The sequence below is a fragment of the Amblyomma americanum genome, unplaced genomic scaffold (assembly GCF_052857255.1).
Source record: "Amblyomma americanum isolate KBUSLIRL-KWMA unplaced genomic scaffold, ASM5285725v1 scaffold_13, whole genome shotgun sequence".
Classification (NCBI taxonomy): Eukaryota; Metazoa; Arthropoda; class Arachnida; order Ixodida; family Ixodidae; genus Amblyomma; species Amblyomma americanum.
The window spans coordinates 2,283,577-2,296,936 of NW_027526485.1; the positions used below are offsets into that span (position 1 = coordinate 2,283,577).

The window sequence follows — 13,360 nt, forward strand, 5'->3', positions numbered from 1 at the left end:
GATTTGGCTACATAAGGCCCGACCAAACCATCGCATCGCTTAGTGGGCTCGGCGGCGCTACAGAAATGGATCGCCCTAACTGCCTTCGCTTCTTCATTACGCAGTTCAACCCACTTTCCTGGCCCCGTCTGCTCGCTGTTCTCGGAGAGCTGTCCGCCTGCACATCATCGACAGTCGTCCCGTTGCCTGTGCTTCCCTCTGCGCATGCCCGTACCGACATGGGACAACCGCTGCAAGGTCAAGCTTGGACAGCCAAGTGCGAGCCTCTGCCCACAACTACGGATACTTTGCTTCCGCTGCATTATCTTGATAGCCCCTGGCCAGCGTCATCGCTATCTGCGACAATCACCGCGCCCTCCCCTGGATTTGGCTACATAAGGCCCGACCAAACCATCGCATCGCTTAGTGGGCTCGGCGGCGCTACAGAAATGGATCGCCCTAACTGCCTTCGCTTCTTCATTACGCAGGTAATGAATTATCACAGCCTTTACACCAAGCGCTCCAGTAACCGCTGTCTGTTTGTGCTGCTGGGCCCACGGCGATCTATTGCTTTGTTTTACGAGTGTTCCCACATGTTGCTGAAACTACTATTACTGGCCGGGGATGTGGAAACAAATCCAGGGCCTCCCCCCTCCTCTGCTGCTGACAATTCCAATAATATACTTGCCGCGCTTACAGTTTTACAATCCGGGCAGTAAACAATCCTTGAGCAGCTAGGCTCTATCAAGTCCACCCTTGAAGAGCATGAGAAAGCATTTGCGCACCTAAACACTAGGCTTGCAAAGGTTGAGACAGATTTCCAGTCTATTTCAACTGTAAGATCTCAAAGTGACAGTATACAAAGCATTACCGCCAACTGCTCAGCTCAGGTATCTACTTTGACTGCCCGAATGGACGACCTTGAAAACATGTCTCGCCGAAGCAATTTGGTGTTCTGTGGGCTCAAAGATGCGGAAAATGAAAGCTGGAGTGATTCTGAAAAGTTAATTGATCACTGCCAGGAGAAACTGAATATAACCATTGAAAGCAATAATATGAAGCGAGCGCGTCGTCTGGGCACATTCAAAAGAGAAAAGCACCGGCCAAACATAGTTAAATTTCTGCAGTTCAAGGACAAAGAACGCGTTTTATCATCAGCCTATAAGCTTAAATCGACTGATTACGCAACCAGCGAAGACTTCTCCCCTAACACCCGACTCGCCCGTTAACGCCTCATTGAATTTGTGAAAGCTAACCACATCCCCTACAAGCTCTGTCACAATAGGCTAGTCTCTAACGGTAAAACGTACATCTTTGATCACACCGCTGAGAAGGTGCTCGAACGTAAAACATACCAGCCACCAATTCCCCTCAGCAGTATCGTACGGTCCAAAAGCGATCATCTGTCCCTCTTTTACACTAACATTCGCAGTATAATACCCAAGCGTGATTCCTTATGTAGTCTTATCAGCGCATCATCCAATAACGTCATTTTGCTGACTGAAACATGGCAAAATTCATCAATCTTAGATTCCGAAATCCTGCCTAAACTTCCTGACTGATATATTCCAAAAAGACAGACCTGGCGGCTCGCGTGGCGGCGGCGTTTTTATCGCTGCCAAGCGCCTCCTAAATTGTTCCATTGTTAACGTAGTAACCTCGTTGGAAATGATTTGTGTGTGCTGTCATGCTTCATCCCCTCGCGTACTCATCGGTATATGCTATCGACCGCCTGATGCAGACAGTTCCTTCATAATGCTCTTTCATGACACGCTCGATTCGCTAATCTCATCTTACCCACGCACCCCCATTTTGCTTTTCGGCGATTTCAACTTTCCGTCCATAGATTGGAATGATATGTCCCGCACCCTAACAAGAAGTCAGGCATCTAGTGAATTCTTAAACTCATGCCTAACTATCTGCCTGTCTCAAATTGTTTCTGAGCCCACCCGCACGACTGACCATACATCAAACATTCTTGACCTTATTTTAACTAGTCCCCCTGACGAATTCAGTGCTCCTTTGTACATTACGGGCCTTAGTGACCACGTTGTACTTCACACTACCTTTTCTACCAGTGTTACCAAAAGTCCTAAATCCAAAAAAGTACTAACGATATACGACAAAGGAGACTACAATAGCATGAATCTTGACCTTCTTGTTTTCCATAATCATTTTGCTTCTACCTACCACATACGTTCTGCTGAGTCGAACTGGTCTCGCTTCAAGTCAGAAATACTTCGTTTGATTCGACTTTACATCCCCACCATCAGCATAACAGAGCGAAAACGTTCCCCATGGTTTAATGTTACACTAAAGCGTTTAAATAATAAGAAAAAGCGCCTTTTCCTTTCTGCCAAGTTATCTAACACCAAATGTGCCTGGAACAAATACCACGCCACTGCCAAGCAATATTCTGATCTCACTACCCAAACTAAACTCCGGTTTTTTTCCACTACCCTCCCTGAAATGTTACAAAGCAACCCTGAGCGCTTCTGGAAAACAATCATCCCCGACGTTGATAATACTATTTCTCTCATTGACAGCACTGGCTCACCAGTCGGAGCATCCGATGTACCCCATGTCTTGAACCATGCATTCTCTTCAGTTTTTACTAATGAAACAACTCATGATGTCCCTGATCCCACGCTTTTGCCACATCCACCAATAGATGGCATCACCTTCAACGCACATGGTATTGTTAATATTATCGACTCGCTAAAATTTTCAGCTTCCTGCGGTATCGATGGAATTAATTCCATAGTCTTAAAGAATACTAAACATGTTTGCAATCTCATTCTTTCCCTCATTTTTCAACAGTCGCTTGATACAGGCTCCGTTCCACATGACTGGCGAATTGGGAAGGTGATTCCAGTTTTTAAGAAAGGTGACAGATCATCCCCAGGTAATTACCGACCCATTTCGCTTACCAGTGTATGCTCTAAGATTATGGAACACGTCATTTACTCTAGTGTTGCCACATTTCTAACATCGGTCAACTTTTTTCATCCAAACCAACACGGGTTCCGGAAAGACCACTCATGTGAAACCCAACTAGCTTTGTTCCTGCATGACATTCATTCCTATCTTGACCGCAATATCCCTACTGATGCGCTATTTCTAGATTTCGAGAAAGCTTTCGATAAAGTGCCCCATTCCCGCCTTCTACTTAAAATGTCCCTGTTAAACATTCATCCTAGTGTCTTGAACTGGATTCGAAGCTTTTTAACTGACCACATGCAATTTGTTTCCACTAATGGCTTCTCATCATCTTACTCACACGTTCTTTCATGAGTACCCCAAAGCGCAGTTCTTGGCCCCTTGCTCTTTCTAATATACATTAACGATTTGCCTTCCACAGTAACATCTAGCATCTGCCTTTTCGCGGATGACTGCGTACTCTACTGCTCCATAACTAACGCCGAGGATGCTTACATCCTCCAAAATGACCTGGATAACATACAGCAGTGGTGCACTACGTGGCTAATGTAATTCAACAGGATAGATAAGCGGGCGAGTTGGTGATACATAATGCAAAAAAAAACAGCGCGAACAAACGGGGACTAGACGCAGAATACCCAGGAACCAACTCGCCCGCTTATCTATCCTGTTGAATTTCATTTCTAGTACTACGGGCTCTGTTACGTACCCTAACCCTCTCCCTGTTGACCCGGCTGTCTTGGCCTCGTTGGTTGCTGTGTGTGTGTGCAAAGCTCGTGTATCCTCCTGGCATGCAAGGAAAGGTTGGTGTCCACCAGAACTTCAAGTGATTTGCGGGTTCCTGCAACCGTCCAAAGGACATGCTCGCCGCGTATGTAAAATCCTGTCTTCGGAATGGAGGCACCAAGGCCGGTTTTTCAAGGACCGCCTGAGAGTTGCCTGTGAGCACAGCGGAAGTCTACATCACCATCCTCGTATTGCCGCGAATATTTGCAGTGTTTATTCGTTTTTCAAATCTGCCGCGACACCACCTTATCGCTTTGTTTGCGACGCAAGACGCGACTAGATTTATCTCGATTGATCGCAGCCAGGCAAAGCTGATTCTACGTTGTTCCGGAATGTTCTAGTAACTTTGCGCCCTTTATCTCGAATGTTCGCTATCAGCTTTAAATTGAGCACGGCCGACAGCGGCGGGCATTCTGTTCGACGACCGCCGAGCGCGCTTGTCGCTTCGCCGCCGCCGAGTGATTCAGTCCATTTTGGGTGCAAGTCAGCCCAATAAACAGTTCTTTTACAAGACCCTTTCGTCCGTCTTCATCGCTGCTTCGACTGCCGTCACCACTACGTGACATCTGGTGGAGGTGCGGGGTGGCCTTCCATGTTCCGGACGCCCCCTTCAAGTCGTGAAGCCAGCCCTGAGCGCTTCGCACCCGAGGACGAGCCAGCAGCTCAGCGAGCCAGCCGACGTCTCCAGGGAGAGGAGCCTGAGTTCGGGAAACTGCCGGACCGCACCAGACAGCGAAAAGACGCTGCTACGAGCACCGCAACCTCGCCGAAGATGTCGACACCGATCATACTGCAGCATCCGCGGGTGCCGCCAACTTTCAGTGGATCCCTAGTCGAAGACCCTGAAGAATGGTTGGACCAATTTGAGCGCGTGGCGTCATTCAACAAGTGGGATGATGCGGCAAAGATTGGACACGTTTTTTTCTCATTGGATGGCTCCGCACGCACGTGGTACGAAAACTACGAGTCGTCCCTTACGACATGGGAGCTATTCAAGAGAGAACTATTGACGGTATTCACCAGTGTCGTGAGGAAAGAAAGAGCCGAACGACTCCTCGAGTCCAGGATCCAGCTTCCGAATGAGCCCGTCCGCAGTTACGTCGAGGAGATGAAGCGCCTATTTCGGCACGCCGATCCCGGGATGACAGAGGAAAAGAAAGTTCAGTTTTTAATGCGCGGCGTAAAAGAACAACTCTTTGCAAGCCTCGTCCGCCAGCCGCCAAAAACAGTCGAGGAGTTTATGCAAGAAGCCTGCACGATTGAGAAGACCCTCGACGTTCAAGCTCGGCAGTACAATCACCCTTCCTCTGCCTGTGCAATCCGTTCGGACACGCCGGCCACCACCAGCGACAGCTTGCGGGAAGTTATCCGCGAAATCGTCCGAGAGGAGCTACGCCGATTACTGCCATCTTCCCCACAGCCACAAGCAGCGACTCTGATGGATGTGGTACGGGAAGAAGTGCAACAGGCACTTGGCGCCCCGACGGCAACAGAACCCCAGGCCATGACCTACGCCGCTGCAGTAAGTACTGCTCAGCCCCAGCGACAACCCCCACGTCCTCCCCAAGATGAGCCAATCGTTCCACAACGCCGCCTCCCAGCCCCCGCCCGCCCAGCCTATGACCGACGCTCAAGCCCCAGGAAATGCGACGCCTGGAGGACTTCCGACAACCGGCCGTTGTGCTTCCATTGCGGTGAGGCCGGCCATATTCTTCGTCACTGCCCGTACCGACGTATCGGTCTTCGAGGATTTGCCGTTAACGCCCCACGACCACGCTTCGGACAACGTCCGCACGAAATCGACGAGTACCTGCGTCGAGAAGAGTACACGCCGAACCGCTTTTCGCGCTCACCATCGCCGTCAACCTCGCGCTTTGCGTCGCCACGCCGCAGCTACGCAGCCGCGGTACGAGGAAGGTCGCCCAGCCCCCGTAGGGGAAACTAAAGGCAGCAACCTCTGGAGGTGAGGTTGCTCACGAGCTAAACGCCGAAGATCCTCCACCGACCACGCCCCATGAAGACGCTGCACCCGCGACGCCGCATGAAGAACCGACACTCGATGGTGCAAAACCGTTGACGAGTGCACTGAGTTCTTGTGGAGCAGGGTTCGACCGAATCTCCCGTCAAGAAAAGGGACGTCGCAGAAACCAGGAAAAGTGATTGTACTTGGTGATACGCCACTACCAAAACCGCATGAAGCCCTTCTTCAGATGGGCCCAAAATTCTGTGTTGAGCCACACCTGCGAGGAGAAGAAAAGGTGACCATGGCGCGATCGATTTCTCGCCTGGCACCGGATGAGTCTCGACCCAGGTGCGTAGAGGAATGTACAGCGGTTTTAGCCGGGACCTCTACGGCGGTCAAGCATGGAAAGGGATTCGGATCACTGATTAACTTCCTTGTCTCGAATAACTTGCGACTGGTAACTGCGGATAAAGAAGGGTGTTTTGTAGTCATACCTGAATCATTATTTTCGGATAAAGCATTAGTAGCCATCGAGAAGAACTTTCAGCCGGTCTCGGCGAAGTTACAGAAGGTAAAAAGCAGAGCGGTGCAACTGCTTGAACAATTGAATCTGGAGCGACTTAAAGGGAGTGTAGTTAAGGCAAAAAGCAGCTGTTTAAAGATTTTCTTCTCTGCTAAGACACATAAAACGGGATCACCATTTAGGGCCATAGTGACAAAAAAGAGCACCTGGCAACACGAAATTTCTGGATATTTGCAGAAACATTTGGCAGCTTTATCTATTAATGATCCTTTTAAGGTACCAAACTCTGAGTGTGTCGTCAAGTTTTTACAGGCGCATAACCCAGGTTCATGCTCGGCTTTCAGCATTGATGTGGTAGATTTATACTACTCCCTGCCGCACAAGGAAATGATGACTGCTGTTTCTGATTGCATCACTTCTGACAATGATGAAGAACAGTTTATAAGTGTTTGTGGTATTGCTGTATCTGGGTTCCTTGAGCTGTTGTCTTTTTATGTTAAATCTACCTTTGTTGAATGGGAAGGCACACTCTATACCCAGAAAGCGGGTGTTTGTATTGGGTCTAAAGTAGCGCCTGCGCTTAGTGATATTTTTCTGTCATTCGTGGATAGAGCTATCCAGAAAGAATTGTGTGGAATGCCGTACCGAATTTTCAGATACGTCGATGATTTTTTAATCCTCATTGAAAAAACGGACTATGCTAAGCACATGTCTACAGTGTTAGAAGCATTTAAAGCTAATGCACGGGGTTTACAGTTCACCACTGAGGTACCGGTCGATAACCAGATACAATTTTTAGATTTATGTTTGACTGAGGGGAAGGGACACATGTGTTGGAATTACGCGCCACGTGCCAACAAACCGCTGCTGAACTATAAGTCACATCATTCTAAGGTAGTGAAATGTGGAATTGTTGTTTCATCCTTGTCATCTGCGTTGTCAAAATCTTGTCACCATGCTATGCAAGAAAGTTTTGATAATCAGGCTAAGAGACTAAAGGAAGCAGGATATCCAGCTGAGCTTATCACTTTGGGTTGCAATAAAATAATTAAAAAGCTTAAAGCGCCGACATTGCTGCCGTCTTCACAGAAAGAACAGAAACGGAAAAAGTTCGCAGTCCTTCCCTATGTACATCGCCTGTCTCATGGTCTTAAAAATGTGGCCCATAGGTATAAAGTTGATGTGGTTTTTTCGGCCCCGAATAAGCTCAGTAAAATTTGTTCAGCAGTAGAAAATAAGTCCCGCAACCCCAAGAAATCTGTAGCGTCCTGTGGTGTTAAGCACGCTAAAAGTTTTGTGCCGTGCTCCAAAGGGGTAGTTTATAAAATCCCCCTATCCTGTGGTCAGATATACATTGGGCAAACGGGACGTTGTATTAACACACGACTCGGAGAACATCTCAATTCATTAGAATCTAATCGCTCCACTAATCTAGTTGATCACTGCCGAGAGTGTCAATCATGTTTTCCGTCCTTGCATTTTACTGACATTTTGTACAAACACCCCGACCAGTTGACCAGGGAAATTATCGAGGCGTATAACATGACAAAGAAACCAAGATTATGTGTCAGCCAACCATCCCTGCTCCTGCGTGACTGTGAGGTTGCATATCTGGACATCACATAGTAACACATGCGTTCTGATTTTAGGTTTTTTTCGTTTTCTGTTTCCTTTTATAAGTGTGCTTCCTGTGATTAAACTTTAGTTGAGAGTCAGCGCTTGTTCCTGTGTATTCTTCGTCTAGTCCCCGTTTGTTCGCGCTGTTTTTTTTTTGCATTGTGGCTAATGTCCCTAAATACTACAAAGACTGTGCAAATTTCTTTTCACCGCCGCCGAAATTATACTCCGCCTACTTATAAAATTAACGATACTGCAATTATTTCCGCTAACTCTTAAGTATCTTGGTATTAACCTCGCTAGTGACTTGCCACATTAACCACATATTAAACTCATTTAATCGAGCAATTGGGTATCTCCGGCGTAACCTGCGCATGACACCTTCTTCCCTACAATTGCTGGCTTATAAAACATTTGTGCGACCTAACTTGAATACGCTTGCGCAATATTTGACCCCCCTCAGTCTAACCTTACCTCAGCCCTTGAATCTGTTCGGAATCGGGCCACTCGCTTTATCCTTTCAAACTACTCGCGATACTCTAGCATATCCGCCTTGAAGTTCCAACTAAAACTTCCTTCTCCCGCTTCCAGTCGCCGAATTTCATGTCTCTGCCTTTGTCACAGGTTTTTCCATTGTTCACCCCGTGACAGCAAGCTCATTCTACCAATACGTCGAACACCCCGCACAGGCCATAGAAACAGCGTCATCCCGCATAGTGCCTGCACTACTACTTTTCAGAAATCATTTTTTGTTCACACAGCTCGCGACTGGAATGACCTTCCCTCCTCCGACTTAGCACTAATCCCTGATCCAGCCCATTTCAAGACTGCCATCGAGGAAGCCATGTCATCGTCTTGATTCCCATGTAACATTCATTGTTAACCGCTGTTCTTGCGCCCACTCCTCATGTAATGTCCTGTCAGGGACCCTTGAGGTTCAAATAAATAAACAAATAAACCAACTAGCCCGAACGTCTACCCTTGTAAATTGCCCTCACCTCATGAAAAAAATTTTTTCGGCAAAAGTATTTCAGGCTTTGATTACGCACGTAGGATAAGTTTCCATGAATTTTTTTCAAGAAATTGGAGATGGTCGAGCGCAACGTCTAGGACATTTGGTGTGGAATGACCCTATTCTAGCATGGCAGCCATGCTCACTCACCATGGTGATCCGTGATGAAAAAAGAAGACGACGACTCTGTGGTGTGAAGCTCACTCACAGCCGTTGCTGCATGCTGCAAACTCAGCGTGTTGCAGATTCAGCTGAGCCACAACCCCCTCTTACATTTGGTGGAGGCTGCTATACCTTCCCCCTCTCATCCTGGAGCTCCTTAGCCGCACCTTAGCGCCAACGTCCGTTATGACCGAAATCACCAGCCAGACAGGGCCCGTCCCTTCGCCTACCATCCTTTGTTTCAACGGGATCTGGTAGCGCGATCCCAGCGCCTTCAGTCGTGCCGACGACCATAATGTCGATGACTGGCTGTTGTCGTACGAGCGCGTCAGCGCTTACAACAGGCGGGACGATGCCACCAAGCTCGGTAACATTTTTATCTCACTGACGTGGCAAATTGCTTCCCGAGATCAAGGTTTTTATACGGGAAAAAGTGGCCCGCCAACTGTCCCTCCTGCCTGTGTCTGGTGATCCTGCGCCATCCCTTGATCCCACACTTCGACACGCCATTCAAGACCAGGTCACCGACGCTTTGGCCTCCAGTCCTCGGCTTCCGCCTGCGACCGCCCCACTCACCTACACTGTTGCTGCCACTGTTGCTGTTGTTGCTATGCTGTTGCTGCCAGACCTTGGTGCCCTGACGCCTCTGTCTCACCCCCACCTCCCTGCCGTCATGAACCCATGGTGAACCCCGGACAACTGCCTCGTCTGTTATGCCTGAGGCTTGCCGGGCCACGCCGCACAGCTTTGTCGACAACGGCCGCCGAGCTTCCAGGCCGATGCACTCCCATACAGCTAGGGCAATGCACCTCCTTCGCTGGCTGCTTCATCTGGCCCCTCTGCAGAATCCTTCCCTCTTGACCATTCTTCATACTCTGCTCGTCGCCGATTTCTCTCTCCCATAGCCGTCGCTCTCCTGCCTTAACACTTTCCTGCCCGCGCCTATTCCCATCGACAGCCCGCTATCGATGGTTTCAAATTCGTATTTTCCCGCTTTGGAAGCGTTCTTGGACAGCTAGCGCCATCCAGTGGGTAAAAGAACCTTTCGTTCAGTTTTGCTTTGCATTTTGTTTGTTCCGTCACGCGACTATTTTTAAAGCTCCTTCGGAGTCACGTGACTGGCGCTCGTTGTTTACATCATGGCGGCGACGCCGCGCGCCGCAGCTGCACGGAAACTGCGCGTTTCCACGGAAAGTGATACATCTGAGAGCTCGTTTTTGCCACGGAAACAGCAGCAGTGATGACTAAGAAGGCGACTTTGGTTCATAAGACTTTAGCACGGACAGTGAAATTCCGTCAAACCGACCCGGAACGTCAACAGCCATGCCTGCTAAGTTCCGCTTTTGCTGCGCGCTGGTCGGAAGAGATCAGGTTGTTTTGAAGGTCACAACTCTTATCTGCAGGGTGTCGCCATCTTTCGGGCGGGATTGCTCTTCGCCGGCAGCGCAGAGAGTCGTGTTTTCGGCTAGAAGACAGCCAGGCGTCGACCTCGACGTTGCACGCCGGAGTGCTGCACGGCGCTTCTTCAGAGCCGTCGATTTCTTCCTCCTTTTTTTCACCACAAAATCATCAGTGAGATATGCAGGAACACGAACAAGTATGCGTGGATGCATATCTTGAAGAAATCGTCCTACAGCGAAAAAGATGGATTTTGGCGAGAGGTCACTCCAGAAGAGATGACAAACCTCAAGTGCTGCAGCACAAGCCCCAAAAATGGAAAAATACCGAAACTGCAAATTGTGCTATAAAGAAATAAAGGTTGAACAAAAGAAAAATGTTCTTTGCGAGACATGTGTGGAAAACCTCTCTTTCATGGCAACGAGGAACTGTTTCGCGCGGTGGTACGATAGTCGGTACGCTACTGTGTCCTTGCCTACCTCAGCGAATACTGTACATGGAAAGCTGAAATTTGCTGCAGTGTTGCATCAGTCCCTGTTGTAAATAACTTATTTCCTGAAATTTTTTATGTTTTATTTGTGTGAAGAAACTTTGATTTTTTTGTGCGCTTTCTCTTTGTGAATGCAAATTTTTTCATTATAATCATTTTTTTGATCACGTTCTTAATAAGCCGGCTGATTGAAACTTATACCATTGCGAAGAGAATTTCCTCCTCTACAATTTGATACTATGCACTTCTGTATCAAGCAAGTTTTGTTAAATAGAAAAATATATTAAGGACACCACCCAAACAGCACCACTTTTCCCACGGGCAGGAAAGTGTTAACAGCCGCAGTTCAGGAGGCAAGAACAGCAACTTTTATCGCACTCTCCAAGTCCTTAGTCTTCTCCCGAAGTGTTTGTCAATGGCGCTGGACACGGGCGCTGCTGTATGTTATTTGCGCCCCCCTTTGCCAGAAGTCACGACGCCTGTTCCAAACTTTTGCCTCCGCACTGCCAGCTCGCGCTGCACTCAACCTCTGGCAGCATGCACAGCTCGCCTTGTTATCCAGGACGCCTTGTGCATAGCCGAGTTTCTCGTGCTGTCCCTCTCTTCTTACGATATCACTCTGGGCTGCGACTCTCTCACCCGTCATCATGCGATCATCGACTGTACCCGTGCCAGCATTGAACTATCTCTGCTTTGTCCCAACCTCCCATGCAACACATCTCCTTGTACTGGTAAAATGCTGGTCAGTAAAGATACATTCAAACCCGGTAATAACAAACCAGGGTACAGCGAATTATGCTTTATATCGAACACACGAAGCTGTCTTAGCATTATTCATGAGAAATGTACTTTCTGTAACGAACTGTAGATTGTATACAGCGAACATGAGCACGCGGTCGACGATCACCCACGGGTTCTATGTGCAAATGTTAGCGCAAAAATAAGAGACAATCACAAGAAAGGTGGACAAGACAATGCGCTTTGTCTTGTCCACCTTTCTTGTGATTGTCTCTTATTTTTGCGCTAACATTTGCACATAGAACTATGCACCAACTAGCCCCACAACACGTGTTACTTGAGCACCCACGGGCGCCGCCTGCCGGGGTGCCTCAATGCGCCCGCTCCCCCGCCTGCTCCCTTCCCCGGTGGAGTGGCGTGGGTTGGGAAAGAAAAAAAAAATTACTACTAACAGGGCGCGCAGAGAGTGGCGGGGGAAGTAAAAAACCAGTGGCGCCCATGCCTGCTTCGCCCCGTTGCTGTGCAGCGCTCTACTTTCTAATTCGACTGCTCTCTTCAATTCGACTGATGCTGCTGCCCGTCGCCATTGTTTCTTCCTTCCGTTCGCTCTTCTGACTATCTGTGATGGCCGCAACGAAATTTACGTCACAAACCCTTTTTCCTTGCCTTACATACTGCGTCACTGATGACCCAGCCCCTCTCCAGATAGATGCCATCAATTTGCCTGCTGCTGCCCCACACCATGACTCTGTTTTTGTCTTGTTCTATCGATGCAGAGTGGTGTGAAGCTCGTTCGCAGCTTGGCTGAACCGTTGTTGTATCTTGCAAGTTCAGCTGAGCCACAAACCCCTTACACCATGCATTTCCAGTCGCAAACTGTTCACTACGGTTTGAAATTATTCGCTTCACTTGGAAACTATTTGAACAAAATAACTATTCGCACATGCCAATTCATTACCATCAAGAAAGCAGGCTGGGACAATGGATGCCTAATATAACAGTGCACACCATTCTAGCACTCACTGGCACTTGACACTTTCCATAGTTGACACTTCTTGGCAAGACTAATACTTCCAAGTACACCAAACAATTTTCTCAAGAAAGATAACCAAAACCATGCCACAAACTGCCCAACCGTGGATCACCGTTGCAAGGGCACGCACGTTTGGTGGCTGGAGCCCAGGAGCACAAGCTTGCTTGACTTGCAGCTGTACGAGCCAAACTCCACCTGGGCCATCAGGTAGCAGAAGTGCGCTGCTGACAGGCAGCCACGGCTGGCTGCATGCATGAAAGGGTGGGATATCGAGTCAGGTACTACCCACTAATTGGCAGCAGCTCCTTTCTGCACAACTGCTTCAACAATGCCAAGGCTCAAAAGTAAAAACTTGTCGGTGTTCTCAAACTAGGTTCTGCAGAACTCAGTTTCCATGGAGTGCCCTTTGGTTTTCCTGAGCACCAAAAAACAATGCATGCCTTGACATCCTTTCCTTTGCCTGCTCCATTTTTAGGAGAAACCATACTTTAATGGCCTACTGTGTTCACTCTTCATGCTGTTCGCTATCACAGTACTCTGCAATCGGTTACGCCAAGACACGCTGCTTAACCTGGGAACAGGCGCCCAAGAGCTGTGTTCTAAAACTGAGCTTCGAGAAAAACAACAAAAAGATTGAGAATAGCTACAAATATCATAGAGACATGTGCAGGAGGGTTAAAATCTACCACATTTGTTGCTCAGATCCACCTTAATCTTGC

The 13,360-nt window shown here is 48.3% G+C and overlaps 1 protein-coding gene across 50 annotated transcripts in view; it reads right to left on the reverse strand.

Moving 5' to 3' along the window:
- Positions 1-13,360, reverse strand: part of LOC144111913 (uncharacterized) — a 420,777-nt gene that overhangs the window by 172,523 nt on the left and 234,894 nt on the right. For all 50 annotated transcript variants that reach the window (XM_077645003.1, XM_077644993.1, XM_077645002.1 and 47 more), the window contains one exon: positions 12,772-12,886. In XM_077645003.1, coding sequence (XP_077501129.1) covers positions 12,772-12,886 — 115 coding nt within the window. The remainder of the gene's footprint in view (positions 1-12,771; positions 12,887-13,360) is intronic.